The sequence below is a fragment of the Mauremys reevesii genome, linkage group 6 (genome assembly GCF_016161935.1).
Source record: "Mauremys reevesii isolate NIE-2019 linkage group 6, ASM1616193v1, whole genome shotgun sequence".
NCBI lineage: Eukaryota > Metazoa > Chordata > Testudines > Geoemydidae > Mauremys > Mauremys reevesii.
Window position 1 is genome coordinate 14,414,267 of NC_052628.1, and position 20,491 is coordinate 14,434,757.

Genomic DNA, 20,491 nt, shown 5'->3' on the forward strand with positions numbered 1-20,491 from the left:
ACCATGGAGCGCAAGTGGAGTTGACAGGCGAGTGTCAGCTGTTGACTTACCACAGTGACGACACCACGATAAGTAGCTCTAAGTATGTCGACTTCAGCTACGTTAGTCACATAGTTGAAGTTGCGTATCCGACTTAGATCGACCCCATGACAAGCCTTTAGCCGTCACTTAAGAGCATATCAAGCAAGACAGGCTGAATAACAACAATAGCATTTAAAGAAGCACTAACTTTGACACCGACACCCTGTTTAAAGAGGAAAGGCTGGGGGCTGGTAATGGGATACTGTGCCTTTTATCATTTGGTCTCCAGTTCAAAGCGAACACCTGACAGACAAGTTATTTTGATGACTGGCTGGTGGCCAGGGTGAAATGCGCCCAAGTGAGGGCGCAGTCAGTTCCTAGTGAAATACATATTTGATTTGTATTTCCCAGAGGGTTCAGTCATGAGCAGATCCCCATCATACGGGATGCTGTTCAAACATATAGGCCAACACAGTCCCTGGCTTAAAGAGCGTCTCATAGTCTAGGCATTTATAACGTATGGCACCAAAAAACACCATCACAACTGGCATCTCTGTCCAGGGCTGAGTCATCAAAAAGGCTGGGAACTGAGAGGGCCTAGAGACTGAATATCTCCTCACCCAGGGATGGTGGCTAGGCGGAAGCCTGCACTGCTAAGGCTCATGTTGTACCTGTCTGGACTTCAGGCATCAGGATTCTGCCGCTTTTCACCAGGACTAATGTTGAGCTTCAAATGCTTGTTGGCGCCAAATTCCCTTTCAAAGACAGCAGTGATTGGCCCCCCAGCTGTAACCAAGCCTCTGCCAGACAGGATCAGCTCAGCAGCCAAACATGGTACAGGCTGTTAGTCAGAAACTGCCCTAACATGGAACAGGATTTTCCCGGAGCCCTGAAATGTGACAACCCCACCATAATTTGGTTTCCTATCTCCATGCATTGCCTTCCCTGAAAGCCACCCTGCTACCTTTAGCAGCACAATCTGTACTGTGCCTTCAATTTACCCCCTATCTTGTCTTCCTTTGATTTTTATAGGGACAGGCCTGACTTTTGGGTCTTTTTCTTATATAGGCTCCTATTACCCCCCACCCGTCCCGATTTTTCACATTTGCTGTCTGGTCACCCTAGTCTGGGCTGGGTGAATAGGCTTGGGGGTGGAGCCAGTTGTCCCCTCCCCGTGCCCTACTCCCCTCTTCTCCCCAGCCTGGTCATGTGCTCTGCCTCCCATTCAGTCCAGATTCTGCTCCCACTCACGGGGAAGCAGAGTGGGGTAGTAGCAGCAATAACCAGCAGCCTCTGAGGCCAGCGTTGGAAGAAAGCCAGCAACACCGAAGCTCAGATGAAGTGACTTGTCCAAAATCACACACACAGTTTTCAGATGAGCCAGGAATTGATGTCACATCTCCTGAGTCCCCCACCTGCTGACACTCCCTCCGAAACCTGACTACTTGAGCAGCACCCATATTGTGAGAGTCGTTCCCCCTTAGTTAAATAGCAATGTCTGCTAGATCCCATAGTTGGGTACTTAGACCCAGCTCCAGGTAGGCTTCCCCACCCCCCCATCTACCCACCCCCACCCATAAAAGAGTCACTCTGCACAATGTCAACTCAAGTGTACATTTTTATTTTTTAATGGAACATAAACTCCTTTAGAAAAAACATTCATCTGGATGATAACACCCATAGAAAAAAACACCAATCTCGTGTTTTTGTTTTTTTTTAATTTGGCATTTGTTATTTGCATTTATATTAAAGCAAAGTGCATCTTTCTTATTTTTCTCGTTTATACACATTGCACAATACATAAATAATGATGCTTATAAAACGTCTTTATATTTACAAGTAATAATATATTTATATATAACATAAAATACATTTTTTTCTTTAATAAATCTCAAGGGTTTTTTTTAAGGAGTCCTTTTTTTTTTTCCATTTTCTTTTGTTTTATTTCCAAAGCACTACAATGCTAAAGTTCCAATGAGAATGCTTCTCTTGTTCATTTAAACCTTTATATTTAGAAAAATAGCTTATGTTAAGGTCTAAACATGCTCATTGAGCTAAGAACAGTGTAAAAGTATCATACTAGTGTATGAATTCAAGAAGAAATGAAAGAGCAACTGCATTTCTGGATACGACTGGTACCGCTCTAACCTGATCACGGCAGGTTATGATGGACCAAAGATCATGAAAACATTCCCCCCCCCCGCCCCCCCGGTTTTGTTGTTGTTTGTTTGCTTGCTTTTTGTAGGCTTATGTTTTTTCATCAAGGTTGCATCTCAGCTCAAATTGAAAAGCATGGGCCATGCATGGTTTTTTTCCTCATAATATCAATAAAACAATAAAAGCACTCAAAGTGTGGGCATGCGTCTTCCAAAACCCATGCTGCCACCATGGACTGTTGGCATAACAGTGACAAGACGTGATCTTTAAATAAAGCAACAAGCATACATGACAAAAAAAAAAGAGGAGCAAGGAACTGAATGATACGGTTTCACTTTGCTGCGCTGGCTCCTGATGCCTCCTGGGTGCACTGGCACATACATTTGTTCTGCGTCGGGGAAAATGCAGGGTGGTCGCCACTGAGGGGGAACTTGGCTTCCCATCACAGGAGTGAAGGTGCTGAGCTTCAACAAGTAGCAGCGGGAATGTGCCACCGCTCTAGGCAGAAGCTGCAGCAAGATGGCCCTGTGTGTGCACGCAGGCCGCAGGACCAGGGGGACGATGAGACGTCTGGCAGCAGAAGACCTCTGGTGTGTCAAAAATATATGAGGGAGCTGTAACAAACAGCGTGTGACAGAATTCCACCAATTGCTTAGGGTAATAATTTCAGAGGCATTAAATGATTATTTTATGTAATCCCCTCCCACTTCTTCTCCTCCCCCTTCTGAGTTATTGGTCATTCACACATTAAAAAAAATATATATTTATCAAAATACCAAGGCAAAAATCTTTCCATAAGCTATTTCTCAAAACAGGGGAGGGGGAAAAAAAACACAAAACACAAAACAAACAAACAAAAAAGTTTGCATGAAAAGCAAGCACTCAGAAGGAAATATTAGCAGCAAAGTAGTTATAATGTCATGAGTCCACTCTGTCTCAAGTCATCGGTTATTAAAAATAACCTCCAACCAGCATGGGCAACTGCTGATAAACTGTCTTGTGTAGCACTGGCCCCAGCCTTTCACAAAGCTGATCTGAACAGTAAATCCGGTCCATGGCTGCTGCATGAACTCATGGTCGTTAGGCCTCTGTAAGCTGTATGCCTTCTCATAGTCAAAAGCCTTGATGGAAAATCCTGGGAAAACTTTGTGAACCAGCAACGTCCTGGAGTCGGGGTTGTCCAGTGTGGCCGACTTGATAAAGATAGGGTAACTACTGCGGTTGTATACCCACACGCCGTCCACTTCCTTAGTCAGCTGGATGCCATAGCCAATTTTGCTGCGGACTTTCTGCACCAGCTGGCTTTTGTTGTCTGAATTGAGCTGTCCGAGGCAGAAGCCGTTCCCCTGAGGTAGATCATAGAAGATATCCAGGGAGGGCTCTTGGACAGAATACAGCCGGCCCACACGCGTTTTCTCTTCCCAGTATGCCACCACGCACCAGTGTGACCGATCCCCCGGCCCCTGAAGAACTTGGGAATCTATAGAGAGAGGGGGGGAGAAAAGAGATTTATTACAACAGAGATAAATAACATAACCTTATAAATCCTGAGCACTTACAGATTGCCCTCGTCCCATAGCTCTGACAACACATTTCAATGACCTGTGATTATTATCATTATTCCTAGCCAAGACGTGGAGCCTAAGTCCCATTGTCAAAAGGATATAGGCCCATATTCTCAGAGGGCACCAGGGAAGTGAGGCACCTAAATACCTTTGAGGATTTTGCCTTAGGAGCTTATGTCATAGGGCTATTAGACTCCTAAGTCACTCAGGTGCTTTTCAAAATGTTATCCTAAATGATTTTGCCAAAGTCACACAGTGAGCTTTTGGGAAAGCCAGGAACAGAACCTGACTCCCAGCTCTACTCTCAGTCTCTTTGGGGAAGATTTTCAAATGGATTTAGGCACTTTGTGCAGATGAAAAACTGGCCTTTTGACCATAAAGAGAGAGTAAGAGAGAGCTCTACACCCAGATTTTGTAACAATATGACTATTTTTGGTGCAATTTTTTACTGAAACAGTTATAACAGTAGAAACTAGACACAGTTATACCAGTATGAAGGTTCCTTACACTGATATAGCTTATTCCACTTCCTGAACAGGAATAAACTACATTGGTATAAGTACCTTTATATCAGTGTTTCTGTATCTACACGAGTGGACTGTATCTCTTCAGCTATGCTGATATAGTTTAAAGTGGCACAACTTTTGTGTGTAGAGAGGCCCATGGAAAGAGAGGTCTGACTTAGTGGTTTAAGTACAGGGGTGGACACCAATTAACTCCTGCCATTCTAATCTGTGCTCCAATTCCCATGTCCTCTGCAGCCATGCTAGTAGCTGGTCTTTTCTGCCTCAGTTTCCTCTAAAACGAGGGTGAAATATTCCACCTTGCAGGGGTGTTGTAGGCAGTAGTTAGCTGATGCCCATGAGTCTGTCTTCACTGCAGTTATCTCAGACTCTAAGGTGCTGCCCCTAATCCCCCCCGTTCCAGCCACACACACAAAAATCTTTCAACCCGAGTGCAGTGGTACCTTACTTTCACTTGGGCTGATAACTCACCCACTTTGCAGTGAGGACACAGGCTAAACCACTCATGTGCTGATAGTCCTCCAATGCCTTCCCACAATTCACTGGGAAAGAATCAGAGAGAGGCTCGATTTACTGCAGCACAGAGAAGCATAGGATGTGCCCCCAGATCTCCTAGCGAGTGCAGCATCAGTGAAGACATGGTAACTCGGGATGACCCTAAAGGCATCTACGCCAGGCTAACCTGGGTGCTCAGATCACACTGCCTATCACCTGAGTTAACTGCAGTGAAGACATACCCCGTGAAATGCTCTGGAAGATGAAAACTGCTGCACACCTACAGTAACTGATTCCTTCCCAACCCTCAAACCTTCATTGCAGCGTATCAATTTAAGCAACAGTAAATCAATGTGGATAACATAATACTGGAGCTGCTAATCAGCCGCAGAGATTTTTTTTCTATGTGAAGTGTGGGTAAGCCAGGATGAGGGCTAAGGTACCCACAGCCTCACACACTCCATAGATCACTTTGCTTTCAAAGGCTTTAAGCCTAGACAAGCTTTGTTGATATATAATTTTCCCCCCCCAAAAGGGGAGCCATAAAAGGCAAGTTAAACATTGCTCAACAGGAATGGAGGGCACAACAGAGATCATCTGCTATAATTTACAGAGCCTATTTACGCCTATAGCTGGAACCCTGGTAATAAATGCTACGATTCAGACGTCAGATGAACTATAAATCTGACTGAACTGCAGTTAGACTGTGGTTTGTGGTGGCAGGGTGGAGACCGGAAGTCTTGCATTTGTTAACAAAAAAAAAAAAAGTTCTTTTAGACCTTCCCTCCTCTTTCAATCTATCCCTCCTGCTAGCAGCTAAGCCACAGTTGCTGCTACTGGGGTTGAGACGGGATGAAAGGACAGAAAGGAAGGGGAAATGGGGGGTATCTTATGACTCTCATAACAGCACTAGCTAGGTCCATCAGCTCTGTGCTGCTTCACTAATATCTTTCCAGCTTTTTATAGATATGTTAAGACCTGGGACCTATTAATCTCTAATATTTTATTTAAACAACAAATAAACAAATGAAAAGCAAGTTCAGAGCTGAAAGCTAGAAAGTAATATTACTTTCCCAAAATAAATCTACACAAACACACACACAGGTAAAGATCTCTTACATACAACAGAAGAACGGCCATACTGGGTCAGACCAAAGGTCCATCTAGCCCAGTATCCTGTCTTCCAACTGTGGCCGATGCCAGGTGCCCCAGAGAGAATGAACAGAACAGGTAATCATCAAGTGATCCATTCCCTGTCGCTCATTCCCAGCTTCTGGGAAACAGAGGCTAGGGACACCATCCCTGCCTATCCTGGCTAACAGCCATTGATGATAGACCTATCCTCCATGAATTTATCTAGTTCTTGTTTGAACTCTGTTACAGTCTTGGACTTCACAACATCCTCTGGCAAAGAGTTCCACAGGTTGATTGTGCACAGTGTGAAGAAATACTTCCTTTTGTTTGTTTTAAACCCACTGCCTATTAATTTCGTTTGGTGACCACTAGTCCTTGTGGTATGAGGAGTAAATAACATTTCCTTATTTATTCTCTTAAAACTACAACATCCCCTAAACCCATTCCACTGCTAGTGATACAATGCCTGATAGTTCTTCCCAACAAACCTGCGTAGCACCTTAATACAGCACAATAAAATCCTGAAGAAAGAATGACAGAAGCAGAGTAGAGTGGCTAAATTAGCCAGTCCAGTTGCTGTATTTTTTCTGCTTTTTACTCACTATTAATATGCCTGTTTCCCCAACACAGGCATTTTTAAGTCTTTGGAGTCCGTTTAGAGTAGAGTACTGTGCTTTTAAAAAATAAATCCAGCCACACACTTTTAATTTCCTCACTTCTATGCCAGCAAGGAAAATATTTCTCCGGTTGCTGGAAGCAGCTACTAAAAATGGGCCCAACTGCACATGTTTGGAAACTAGAAGGATAAGTTGTTGTCAACCTACTCACCAAAAACATGATTGGGGGGGAGGGTTGGAACTGTTGGTGCAATGCACTTATGGGGCTATGTAAAAGGGAAACAGCCGTGCGAGTCTACAGGCTTCATTCGGCCTACTTTTAGGTGTGCCCCGATGGGTCTTTCAACCTCCCCCTTTGGTGCCTCACAATACTTTGTTTCATATAACTCAATCCACTGAAACCTGGCACCAAATAAGCAGCAAGCAGGGGGGGAAAAAGCTGAGTGAGAGAAGGGCGGGGGAAGAGGAGGTCGTAGTGGGGTTGGGAAGAACTGAGCCGGGTATCAAATTACCTTTACCCTAACCTTCTGCAACTACCTCAGCGTATGCACTTCTGGGGGGGATGAGTCTGTGAAAGTCACACTCCACTACTGTCCTGTGTGGAGACAGGAAAAGCAGTCGCTCCCCATGAAGGAAAAATTAAGGAGTGGGCGAAGAGGAAATTGCGCGGGAGGAGTAAAAAGAACCAGGAAACGTATCTGGGTAGAAAGCCCTTACACCCTATTGCGTGAAAGAAAATCTCTCAGACTGCTTTCTTCCCTTTCATCTTCCCAGCCCACCAGTCCACCCAGCAATTTTCAGACAGACCTCAGTGAAAGAAGTTTTCAGATTATGTTAATTGCTTAGCCCAGATAAATTGCAGGCTGTCTGTGTGTGTCTCTCTCTCTCCCTCCCCTCTGCACAGCCCTTAAAGCTAAATCTCATGGCACAGACAGGATGTGGAGTTCTCTTTCCAGACTCCCTAGATCATGCTCTTTTTTTTTACAACAACGCCTTGTGGTGTTGCCTTAAGGGCCAGATCTTACCATCCCTACCCAGGCTGCAGGAATTTTGCCTGAGTAAAGACAGTAGATTAGGTTAATCACAGAACAGTTCATGGAACTTGTGCAAATCTGAAAGTAACTTGGTTGAAGACCAGATTCTGATCACTGAAACTGATTCTGTTGCAAACAATGTTAGATCAGAATGAGATCCAGATTTATATTGGTGTAACAGAGGTGAGAATCCAGCCTACTACACACTTCAGAGCACATGGGTTTTTTTAATTATTATTTTTTTGCATGTGTATACTTTTTTTAAAAAACTACCTGTTTTTTTTTAAGAGTCAGGGAAGCCAAAGCCATGCTGTAAAAGAAAAAAACAAACAAACAAACAAAAAAACCCCAAACCTTAACTCGTCAGATACGTGGAGCTCACAATTTTTGTTTTACTCCAGTTAAGGAGATTTTGGAACAACAAGCATTGAACATGCTGAATCTCACTGAAATTCCTTTAAGTTTTTATTTTCTTTAACCTAAAAAAATCACCCCTTTCAGGAGGAGGGGAAAAAAAGGGCTATTTCACCTCATGTTTGCACTTGCGTTACTGAAGACCACTTAACAAGTAGCTCATTGCCGCTTACAAAGAGTTATTTAATTGCCAGCGCATAAAAAAAGAGTTGCCCTGGCTATGAATGAACAGCCCTTTATAGAAGGCTGGAAGTTCATGAATGAATCCCACTAGGCTTTTCAATGACATGGGGTGACCAGACCTCGAGGACAAGCTTTCGGTAATCAGGATTTTTTTTTTTTAACGAGTTAGTGCCAAAACACAGTATAAACATGTCAAAGTGTCTTCCGTTTGAGGGACTACGCTGTTGACTGGATGTCTACCCCTGAAGCCATGAGAATACATAGGTAGTGCTCAGATAAACAGGATGAGTCCTTGCTGCTGGGCAAATTACCAAATCACCAAAGATGCTCTTTCACAATTACGCTGTATGTAGCTGTGGGCTGATTTTTCCTCCCTTCCCCAAACTTTCTTGGGGCTGCTGCTAAAAGGCCGTGTTTCTTGTCAGAAACCTAGGTATGGCCTTTGGGGGTGTGGCCAAGACAGGAGTGTGAAAGGGTGAGACAAAAAAAAGGCAGATTATGTGGAGAAGCTCACTAAACATTTTCACAGAAAGTGGAGAAGCTCACTAAACATTTTCACAGAAAGCTTCACTTATTCTGTGCATTGTGGCAGTGGCCAGGGGCTCCACTGTGGAAGGTGCTGTACAAAGATATAATGAAGAGATGATCCCTTCCCCAAAGTGCCTGCAATCTGTAATACTGCGCACTTAACAGCTCAGGATCTCAAAGGTAAATATAATTATCTCCATTATTACAGATGGGGAAACAGAGGCACAGATTTGCCCCAGGCCACATAAACAGAATCCAGATCTGCTGTGACCCACAGTCCAGACCAAGTTGCCTCACTACAGATGGCCCTGACAAAACCTTAGATCGGAACCTCCCAAATGGTCCATAAGGGCCAGGTTTGCACAGGTCTCAGCTTCCACTGAAGCATCAAAATACGTAGCTAGTTTTCACAAGAAAGTTCAGTAGGCTGGGAGCTGAGTTCTTTTGAAACTCTGGCCCCAGCTCTATGATGTGCCAACTCAAAGCCCTGGAATCCAGACACTCCCCTCTTCCCACCACCTGTGAGCATGTTAGAATCTAGAACCAGGCCTTCCAGCTAATACATACTTGGAAAATATTATAGAATATCAGGGTTGGAAGGGACCTCAGGAGATCATTGAGTCCAACCCGCTGCTCAAACCAGTACCAATCCCCAGACAGATTTTTTTTGCCCCAGATCCCTAAATGGCTCCCCTCAAGGAATGAGCTCACAGCCCTGGGTGTAGCAGGCCAATGCTCAAACCACTGAGCTATCCCTCCCTCATGTTACATGACTGAACCAATTAACTTTCCCCCTCCCCTCAGTGTGCTCTGTGCATCAGCCGATTGCCAGAGCTAGCTCCATTTGAGTGGTGCCATATGCAATGGCTGAGATATACTTTGGGGTCCTTGTTCGGAGTTAAAAGCTCTCGATTGCAAGCTCGTCAGAGCAGGGATCGTCCCTTATTGAATGTCAGGGGAGCTCCCAGCACACTGTGGACGCACAACATTATTATTTCGGTATTAAGCACCCTTCAATTTTCTGCTGTCACTGATTACTATGATCTGTATCACAGCGTGCCCAGGGGGCCCAGTCAGGATCCAGGGCAACAGAGTACGAAACACAGTCTCTGTCCAGAGGAGCTGACTCCCTACCTTTATGTATATTAATCATTAGTCCTAGTTTTTACATAGCAGTTTACAGTCTAGGACCTCCCCAAGCATGTCCTATCTTTACTGATGAGGAAAGCAAGGCACAGAATAATTAGGGCCACATTCTTCAACAGTGGCCACTGATTTTGTGCTGAGGCTCCCAAAGAAAAGATACACACAGCCAAACGCAAGTGGCCACTCTTGAAAATGTAGGACTCTGTGAGTTACCTAAGGCTGCCTGGTGAATCTCAATGGCAGAGTCGAGACTAGAAGCTAACCCTGAGGACATCCAGTCCTGCTCTCGATTCCTGGTGAACCACAACTAATACTGATATTGTATTTTCTAAAAACCGTACACATGTTATTAGCCTCCGTGCAACTTCAATAACATTCCATAAAGATTTTGTGTTTTAAAAAATGTTCTTCAGCTTTACACCAGAACAGATTTATAGAATTGCTTATTTCTGCGCTTTCAGAGGGGATGCTTTCATTTTCCCCTCTGCTGTTAACATGTCCCTTAAATGCAAGCAGAAGGAATGGGGGAGACAACTCTAGACAAATACATTGGCTCAGCCACTCCTGGGACACAAAACCGAGCTAAAATTTACAAGGTTTTTTACCTCCTTGTAGTCCCTCAGTTGTCTGTTCTTGCACATACCCAAATCCATGGCTTCGTTAGCCACCACTATAAAATCTATGCTTGAGAATATCCGTAGGCCCAGATTCACAAAGGTATTTAGGCTCCTAATTTCCATAAGTTAGAGGTCTAAATATCTTTGTGTATCCTTGTGGTACACAAGGTTTATAAACGTTCAATTTCACTCTCCTGGTGAATGGGAGAATTCAACTCACTTTCCATGAAGATATTAGATCTAGAGAGGAAACCCAAAAGATCTGAAGAAAACCAGGAACGACAGTCAAGAGAAATTAAAAGCTGTTGAAACCAAGGAGATTGGTGCGAAGATGCAAGTGGGAGTCTTAACAATGCCCAGCCTTCACAGAAAGAATGAAACACTACACTAGTGTTTCCCAAACTTTTTACCTGCATGACCCCATTTTCTGATTTATTGTTTCCATCAACCCCAAACATGACATCCTCCACACAGCCTGACTCCACATATGCATCATACATGTGAGTTCACATACATGTGAGTTCACGCTGTACGGAGGACACCACTTTTCTCTACAGAATGGTGTCCTCTGCACAGAGTGATTGGCCTAAAGATACTTTGGATTGCTGGGACCCCACCCACCGGTGGAGTGACCCCAACTGCCAATAGTTTGGGCACTGCTGCACTAGAACATTGTTCTAAGATCAACACATGCTTGTGCGGGGTTTTCCCAGGACTCTAAAGGGGAGGACTTACATAAAATGTTATCACTAATTTTTAGAGCTGATGGGGAAATCTGGAGGGTTTCCCCCATTAAAACCAAGGAAAACAAAGAGCTTTCATTTAATTTTTTCTCAAAATGTTGGGGTTTTGTTGAAAAATAGGGTTTTGAAATTTTTTTGGGGACTAAACTATACTAGTATTTGTTTTTAAATTTCTGGGGGTTGTAATCCCCACCCATATTATAGCTAAACCTTGTTGTGCCCTAATAAGAAAATGGCATCTGTGCTCTCAACAAGGGCTAGAACATTTGCCCTGTGCGTCTACAGCTATGTCTGTCTACAAGCGTGGCAGAGAACTTCCGAGCCTGGGTCAACAGACTTGGCCTTGTGCTACAGCCTTAAAAATAGCAGTGTGGACACTGGAGCTCAGGGTCTGAAGCCCACCTCACTCCCCCCGGGGCTTTAGTGCCCAAGCTGCAACTGAAAAGCACTGAACACAATTATTATAAGCCCAGTAGCACAAGCTCTGTAAGCCCATGCCTGTGGATCCAGGCTCAGAGGCTGGCTGTGCAGACCTAGCTAAAGAAAAAGGACAGTGTGTGGTTAAGTAACAGGCTTTGGATTCAGAAAAGTTAAGTTCAATTCCCAGCTCTGACACAAACTTCCTGTGTGACCTTGGGCAAGTCATTTATTCTTTCTGTGCCTCGGTGCCCATAGGTAAAATGTGGAGAATGCTACTTCCTTGCCCACGCCTGTGTTTGACTTTAAACTCTTCATTCAGGAATCAGGACTTGCCAGTGCTAAGCTCCTGGGCACTCTAGGCAATGCAAACAAACTAATAGTTTATTTTTCTTAACATATTTTGTTTGCAGGGAAACACAGAGGTAACCTCTCTTTGTTTGGACACAAGGTTGATATATTTCCTTATATACACGAATGAAATAGGAAATGTATGCTCTCTATGAGTGGAAATTCTGTCTTTAGATGTTAAGGCCTCATTTTTGTTTCCATGCAAATTTCACAAAGATGGTGGGAAAATACCTATTTTTTTAATTATTATTTTGACTAAGGTAATATTTCTCGCTAGTCAATTCACTTCTGTAGATAACAGTGAGTCTTGCAAAGGATACACTGTCTTAGTCCCTACTCCCTCTATTTGATTGTCTGAATTTATTTTAAAATTATAAGATTTTTGTAATAATACCTCTTGCCTGAAATTAGCAGTATGAATTTGGTTGCGATCAAGTTTTAAAATGACCTTTGTTGGCTCTTTTCACTGTGCTGTTTGCATTGAATTCTTTACTATATTTCAAGTTATAGAACTATTTTAAACAATATTTAGATTTCTTAGTTTTTTAACAATCTATATGTGACCCTAAAGTTTTCCCTGAGGCCCTTCTACATTTTCAAGGCTTCAGGTGTTTTTATTCCTTCCCTTCTCCATGCTACTGTGGTTGGATTTAATATGAAACATGTGCCAAATGTAATATACTTTATTGAACAATGTACCATGAAATGATAAATAAAAAGTTGATGAGGAAGAGCTGCTAGTTTCCCAGTGCCTCTATCAGAGTCATTGGTGCAGAGTTTATCGGCCATCACAGACACACTGATACTACCCCCATACTTAAAGCACAGAAAGGCTAACTTATCCACTACAGACTTTGAATCAGTAGCAAATTTGGGCCTAGAACCCAGGAGTCCTGACTCCCCAGTCCCCCTCTATAGACACTATATCAGGGGTCTTTAACCTGGAAGCCACAAACAAGTTTCAGGGGGATGGGATTGCCTTGCCTTTCTTTCTGGCTATATGGGAACCAGCCCCCAAAACTTTCTGTTGTAACATGGGGTGATGGGCTATAGAAAATGCTGAGAATGGCTCCATTAAACAATGCTCCCTCCCATATCTGTCTGTCTCCCTTCTAGCACACAGAAAGCTAATATGAGCTTTAAAAAAATTGGCTGGACTAGTGTAAGCACAACGTGTTACCCTCCCAGGGGGTCCAAGATTGAGATGAAGCTCAGTCTGCTCCTCCCCAGGCTGGAAGCATCTTGTCATTCTCAAGTAATCCCCTGGAGTGGCATTCACGAACTCTACACCATGACCAGCTTTTCCTGGCTAGACAGACAGACCAGCTCAACAGACAGCCATGGAGGGCAGAATAAAAAAGGATGAGTTCCCAACCGATCTCTCCCCACCCAAAGAAGAGTGCCCAGTGTGATGTCAATCTTACTGAAAGTACTTCATGTTCTCATGCACATGCCTGTTCCAAATACATTCTATGTTGCACTTATATAAAAGGGAGGGTTGCCCGAATTCACTGAAATCAACCTAGTCTAAAATATCCCACTTTCTCACCGAGAGACCTAGGTTTGATTTTTAAACCATTATAAGGATTTTTTCTGATGTCCTGCCCGTGTTTGTAAGTTCTTTCAGCAAGGCCAGTGAGCAACCTCACCAAACATGGTCATCTCCCACCTCTCTCACCTATCTGTCCACCCCTCTCTGCCTGCTGCCTCTTCAGTCTCTATTTTGCTGTTGCTCTTAATGGCAAACAGCCTTTTGCAGAATCCGGGGAAAAGAGTGTGCGCCGAGAAAAGTGCATGCCAGTGACGTAACATGCAGCGGAAAGTGCAAATAACCATGAATGATGAAACAGTGAAACTGTCTATACTAGGGGTAGGCAACCTATGGCACGCATGCCGAAGGAGACACACGAGCTTCTTTTCAGAGGCACTCACACTGCCCGGGTCCTGGCCACCGGTCCGGGGGGCTCTGCATTTTAATTTAATTTTAAATGAAGCATCTTAAACATTTTAAAAACCTTATTTACTTTACATACAACAATAGTTTAGTTATATATTATAAACTTATAGAAAGATCTTCTAAAAACGTTAAAATGTATTACTGGCATGTGAAACCTTAAATTAGAGTGAATAAATGAAGACTCGGCACAGCACTTCTGAAAGGTTGCCAACCCCTGGTCTATACACACAGTGCTGGCTAATGTACCGAGTGACCTTGGGTAAAAAAAGAGCATTTCTGTTCCTTTCCGATCTTTCTAGTAATTTTGGGGGTGGTGGGATGGGCTACTTGTAAAAACAGGAGGCACAAAATGTTCCCATGTAAACAGTGTTGGGTTAAGCCTCTGATTTGTCTAGCAATGGCAAAATCAAAGAATCCAAATCCTGCCTTTTGAATGGTGTATTGGTGCCCCCCCAATGATTTTAGTGGACGCTCCACACACACGCATCCAAGAGAAGAGTTTGCTCTCAAAGGCTTCCAACCCCATCCATTGTACACCCCATTATACCCAAGGGTAGTGCAGACAGCTCTAACTCTTGATGGCACAAGTCATTTCTGAAAGGCTAATTTCGGAGAGTATGATGTGTTAAATTCCTGTTGTTGTTGTTGTTGCTGCTGTGGTTTTCACAGACAATAATAAACCCAACCCAATCTTGATATGTACATAAGCTCCCAAACTGTAGTGATCACCAGCCCCCAATGGGGCATCATGGAAACTGAATCACTAAACAATAGACTCTAAGGGAGCTGCTACAGTCTGTCGTGTCAACACGTACTTAGGGAGCCCTTAATCGGTGGATTATTGACACGATAGACCATAACATCTCTTTAGGAGCCATTACAGTCTATCGTGTCAATGGGTACTTATGGAGTCCTTAATCCGTGGATTGACAGGCTAGTCCGTAAATGTGTGTCTATGTCTAATTAGGCAGCTCTTATTACTCAGCATATACAGTAACTCTGCAAGCTAAAGAGCCTTAGGAATTTTTTCTTATTTAACGAGATGCCCATCTGCCCAGACAAATATATCTCTGCTCCCTTTCATATTCAGGGAAAATAAAATGGAAATATTTTTTTTCCAATCTATGTGTGGGTTTTTTTTAACTTAAAATCTTTTAGTGTGTAAAAAAATCCTTTTGTTCTCCTGTTAAAACACTAAGCCTGAAATTCCTACTCATGCAAAACTCCCATTTGATTTCAGTCAGCGTTCTGTCTTGAGGAAGGACTGTAGGATTTTGCCCTCAGTATGTGAAGCGTTTATGACAGTTTAGTTTCTAGAGCCAGGCCAAGCTGTTAAGTCTAGATTCAGCTCTGAACTTTTAAAGTTTAATGAGGATGTTCAGATTAAGGTTTTGGGTCAAGCCATTAGGGAGTAAGGGGTCAGGTACCAAGTGCAGATCTGGAGACGAACTTCCCAGATCAGAGCTGTGATCCTGGTTCATACCCTTGTTAATTATTATCAGGTCTGTGGAAAACTTCCACAACAAAACAAAGTGAAATTTGCCTGGTTTAGAAGATGCAAACCTGAAACTTGCCCAAAGGTTGTTCTAATGGTCACCACGGCTGGCAAACATTATGGTGAAACCGCAACCAAGTTTCAGTCAAAGCCAGCGTGACTGCTGAGATCTGATTATGGGTGGAAGGTATCTGAAACTCTGAGGTGTCCCCCAGTGTTTCACCCTCAAACATAGTGGTTTGGGCTGAGTTTCCCTCTGTAAGTCTTTCATTCAAATCCAAAAACTCAATGGATTAATTCAAGTGTGAGGCTGGGTGGACACTGATTCAAAAAAAAAAAAAAAATGTTCCTGTGAGGCCCTAGGGCTGAGGTCAATGAGTTCCTCAGAGTTCTATCTAACGGCCCCAGACAGCAGACACTGGAAACACTGAGACATCCTGAACTGTAACAGTGTCACCACATGGGCCAGCTCTCTTTGAACGCTACCGCCTTCAACAGCGGAACTGGGCCCCAGAAGTGTGTCTTCAACACAGGAAATTAAAGCCTGAAAAATGCAGGATGATTAAAAAAACCCGAAACACATTACGGGTCAGACACTGCCCTACATTCTCAGTGCCAGCTTTTTAATCTACTTTTTAAAATATACAAATTAAAGAGAGGGGAGGGAAGGGGCAGGGGACAAGCACAGACAAGAACAGAACTGAAACTGAAATCTGCAGGGTTCTCTCACTCTGCCAAACAAAAAATTTGATTCATAAATGTACAACTAGTCATTGCTACTGTCTGATGATGATGATTAATCAATTACTAGTGCTAAGAATTACCCAAGAAGAGAAGAACTCTTTTATGCCCCGTTAAATTTTCTTTAAAAGCCAGCAAGGCAGCAGCCACCAGTCCTTGTAAGAGCGTGTTTGGAGCTAGAAGAAAAACACACACACCAAAAATGCCTGTCTGCCTGTCTCCAGTGGTTAGAAAGGAGCCAGCTGACTCCAGCTTCCTCTGTCCCAGGCTTTGGGCCTCATCAGCCATGCAAATTACAGAGTACTGTGCTGTCTGAAGGCCGAATTTCAACTTAACTCAGAGAAAAGCCTTAGAGGAAGGGTGGGGATCCTGGAGTCAGCCAAATCCATTCATAATATTTACAGTAAATGGGCCTCTTTGCTGTTGTTTAGTATACAGTCAGCCTAATTATTTTTGAAGTTTTAATTTCAAGAACTTTCTTTACTTGTCTCTCTTTTTCTAACCCCCAAAGATCCAGGAATCTTCTTCTTTCCAAACGTTTTATTTTAACTCTGGGAAGCAAGAGTGGGAATCTTACCCCGCCACCCACTAAACAGGAATGAACCCTGTGTTTGGATAAGAACAACAAGCGTGGAGGGGGATGTCAGTGGTGGTGAGAGAGAAGGAGAGAGAAAACTCCTTTAATAAAGGCTTTAAAAAATATCTGATAGGGTTTCAGACAACAGAAAAGAAGCTCCTACCATACACTTTGGTTCTGTCCTGTATCGCAGTGGTTTTCCAACTGTGGTCTGCAGACCGCTGGGGGCCTGCAGACTATGTCTAAATTTCCAAAGGGGTCCAAAAATGAAAAAAAAAAAAACCCAGTTGAAAACCACTGCTGTGTAGGCTTTTATGTCAAACCATTGACTAGCTGAGCAGACAAACAATAAGGGCTAGAGGGGATGTGCATGCCAAAGCCCTAATAGTATCATTCTGCTACAGCTGAATGGGAAACCTATGCAGCAAAAAAAAAAACTATTTTAGCTGTAGCAAATTTTCTTATTTCAGACCCTGTCAAAGAAATAGTATAAATGACACGCTCACTTTTCTCCTGTGTCATTGGTTCAGCTGTTCTATTTTACTTGCTCCGAACTATTTGATTTGATCCATATCTTTGTAAAGTGACACGCTTATCAACTTCAGGAGATTATATATATATATATATGTAGCATCAGATTCTGCCACCCTTTCTCCCAGTGAGTGGATACCTTGCACTATAAGGAGCCCCATGTAAGGAATGGAGACTTGACTTAGGGTCAAGGTCTACACTACAAACTTTTGCTGGCATTGCTATGTTGGCCAGCGGTGTGATGAGGTGTGTCCTGTGACTGCTTTTGGGGATTGGGGGCGGGGGGACGGGTACTAGAATAAGCTTGGGCCTTGGCTACACTGGCGCTTTACTGCGCTGCAGCTTTCTTGCTCAGAGGTGTGAAAAAAAACACCCCCCCTGAGCGCCGCAAGTTACAGCGCTGCAAAACGCCAGTGTAAGCGCGGCTCCCAGCGCTGTAAGCTAATCCCCTCGGGGAGGTGGAGTACCTGCAGCACTGGGAGAGCTCTCTCCCAGCGCTGGCGCCACGACCACACTCGCATGTCAAAGCGCTGCCACGGGAGCGCTCCCGCAGCAGCACTTTGGAGTTTTGAGTGTAGCCAAGCCCTTGGAAAAACTCAGTTTTGCTGGTATAAGCTGCATACACACTAGAAGCGTTTTGCTGGTCCAATACGCCGGTATTGCTGTCCTAGCTACTCCTAGGGTAGACCTGGCTTGAGTAAGTGGCAGCACTTAACCTTGGACTGCAATAAAACACTCCCAAGTTATTCTGAAGACAGGTTCTCTCTTCTCCGGCCCCACCTCTTAGTTTCTGCCTCTCTCCCCAAGATCTTTCAGTTTCTCCCACATACCTCAACCTTTCTCTCTCTCCCCTCTCCATGTCCTTCATATATTGCACTTACACTGCTCCCATGTGGTGTCTTTTCAGGTAATTCACTATAAATCCCTTCAAAATTCGTTTTGGACGTGTGATTTTATTCTGGTAAGAACAATAATCTGTCTGCCCGCAGATCCCATCCCACACTGTGTGGCCTGAAACCCTCACCCCTGCCCCTCTTGCCCCGACCCAGGCTTTTCAGATACCAGGTACAACCGGGGGTTGTCTTGTTTTAAGGAGAATCAGCAAGATTTCAGTGGTTTCCCTTGACATGCAGGGATCCTGAGCCAGCACGGGAGTGCTGCTGTTGCACTGCCAAGCTACTCACTTTTTAGTTTCATGACCCAAGAGGGGAAAACACAGGTTAGCGACTCATTTGCATGATAAGTCCATGCCTCCTGAAACACATCCTTTTTCTGCCTATCTCCAACCCCTATTTGAGCCTAAGCTCTTAAGAGCACGGAGAAGGCACAGATGGGGCTGGCGACTTCCGATCACTCACCAAAGAGAACCACGCCCGCAACTGATCTTGCCAAAACGTATTTCCCTGTGTATACTTACTCCCGCCTGTATTTCCATTGATGTCAATAGGTTTTATCTTCCTTTTCAATCATACCAATGTAATTCAGGAATAACTCCATCAAAGCCAATGGAGGTAGTCTGGCATAAAACCAGGGTAAGCAATCTTTATGCCCAAGGACTTCCAGAATGAAAGTTTTCCAAGAGTAGGACTTGCAGGATGAAGACTGTAAATTTTCCAGTAAATAAAAAACAAATCAAATCAAATCAAATCCAAGAAAGAGTTTAACAATAAAACCCAGGTCACAACACTGCTGTAGCCCGGTCACCTTTTCATTCTGCAGGAAGTGTGATCTCCTTATTGCACCTTGGAGCAAGGAGAGACAGGGGCTCAGCAAAAGTTGTAGTTCTGAACCTTTTTTTCTTTCCAGTGACAACATGTAGGTATGTGGGTTACACGTTAACAGACTCATAAAGGACTTAATAAAAAAATCAATGCATAGGAGCCTTGTATTTCCAAATTGATATTTAATACCCAGCTGTGTATTAGAGTTTTTTTCTAAATGCATTCCACACACACACACACACACAAAATTGCTGAGTCGAATTTTAATAATAAAAAAATTTTAAACCCCACTCTATGCAGCACACTGACCTACAGTTCTCCCCCAAAGTTATTACAAGACCAAAAACAGACATTTACAAAATAAAAAATAAAAAAAAAATCCACCCTTGCTTAAAACACTATTTTTCTAGAGAGTAGGGAAATGTTTCTTATACGAATATAAGATCTGGAAAAATACAGTTAGAAACAAAAGTTCTTTTCATTCCCTCATGCCCCGCTCCCCCACCCCTTTCCATAACAATTATGAAAACTGTTTAGATGGGATGGCATTTTGAACATTTACTGCATTCCAGCCAATAAATTCCATTCCCGGATCTGATGGAAAAATCACCCCCCTTCCCCACCCCTCCCCTCGCTTTCATTCTTTCTGTCTTTCTTTACAACCTAATACCCTGTCGACTCAGGGCCAGGGCCTACTTAGGGGGAAAAACAACACCAAGCGCCAGACTGGAGACAGCATGCAGACTGAAAAAGTTAATCATTACTTCTGTCTGCCTTCATAATCTAATCACTCCTATTCCAAAGCGCATGCAGCAAAGCTCTCGCTCACACACATGCACACGCATTCAGGCCCACAAAATATGTTCTGGTGGTCTGTTCCACCCACACCACCCCTCCCTCTGTCGTCCTGTCCACCCCACTCTCCAAATGCAACCCTGGTAACTCCAGGTTAAGAATGAAATTTAATAGCCAAAAGCAACAGTGAAGGACATTTCAAAATGTTCAGACTAGGGTCACAAGCAAGAAGAGCTGCTTATCTGTCCCTTCCCCACTCCATCCCATCACTTCCCACCTTACTCTCTGGATTAATACTACTTAACAATTAGACAGTGCATTACATTCATTAACTAATTAATCCTCCGAACATTCCTGTGAAATGGGTAAGTGCGAGGATCCACATTTTACAGATGGGGGAACTGAGCCAGACAGTGGTTTAAGTGATTTCCCCGAGGCTACACAGTGAGTCAGTGGAAGCACCTGAGTCAGAACTCAGGAGTTCCTGGCTCTCAATCCCATTTAAACTCCATTTCTAATCCAGTTAGGGCACCCAGTTACAGCCCGGTTGTCCCTGACCTAGTTACCACACAATTAAAAGTTGCAATCTAGACAAAACCTAACCGTGTCTTGTTAACTAGGCTGAAGCCAGAGGCACTCCAAGACTTCAGCCGGCTGTGGGGACACAGTTGGGTGCCATCTAGCTTATAATTTTTAACTATGCTGTAACCAGGTCAGAGGACAACAGG

General features: G+C 43.6%; 1 protein-coding gene across 3 annotated transcripts in view; it reads right to left on the reverse strand.

Moving 5' to 3' along the window:
* Nucleotides 1-1,621: 1,621 nt before the first annotated feature.
* SMAD7 (SMAD family member 7) overlaps nt 1,622-20,491 on the reverse strand; it is a 42,794-nt gene continuing 23,924 nt past the window's right edge. For all 3 annotated transcript variants that reach the window (XM_039545698.1, XM_039545699.1, XM_039545700.1), the window contains one exon: nt 1,622-3,658. In XM_039545698.1, the coding sequence (XP_039401632.1) occupies nt 3,120-3,658 (539 nt within the window). In that variant the 3' untranslated portion in view covers nt 1,622-3,119. The remainder of the gene's footprint in view (nt 3,659-20,491) is intronic.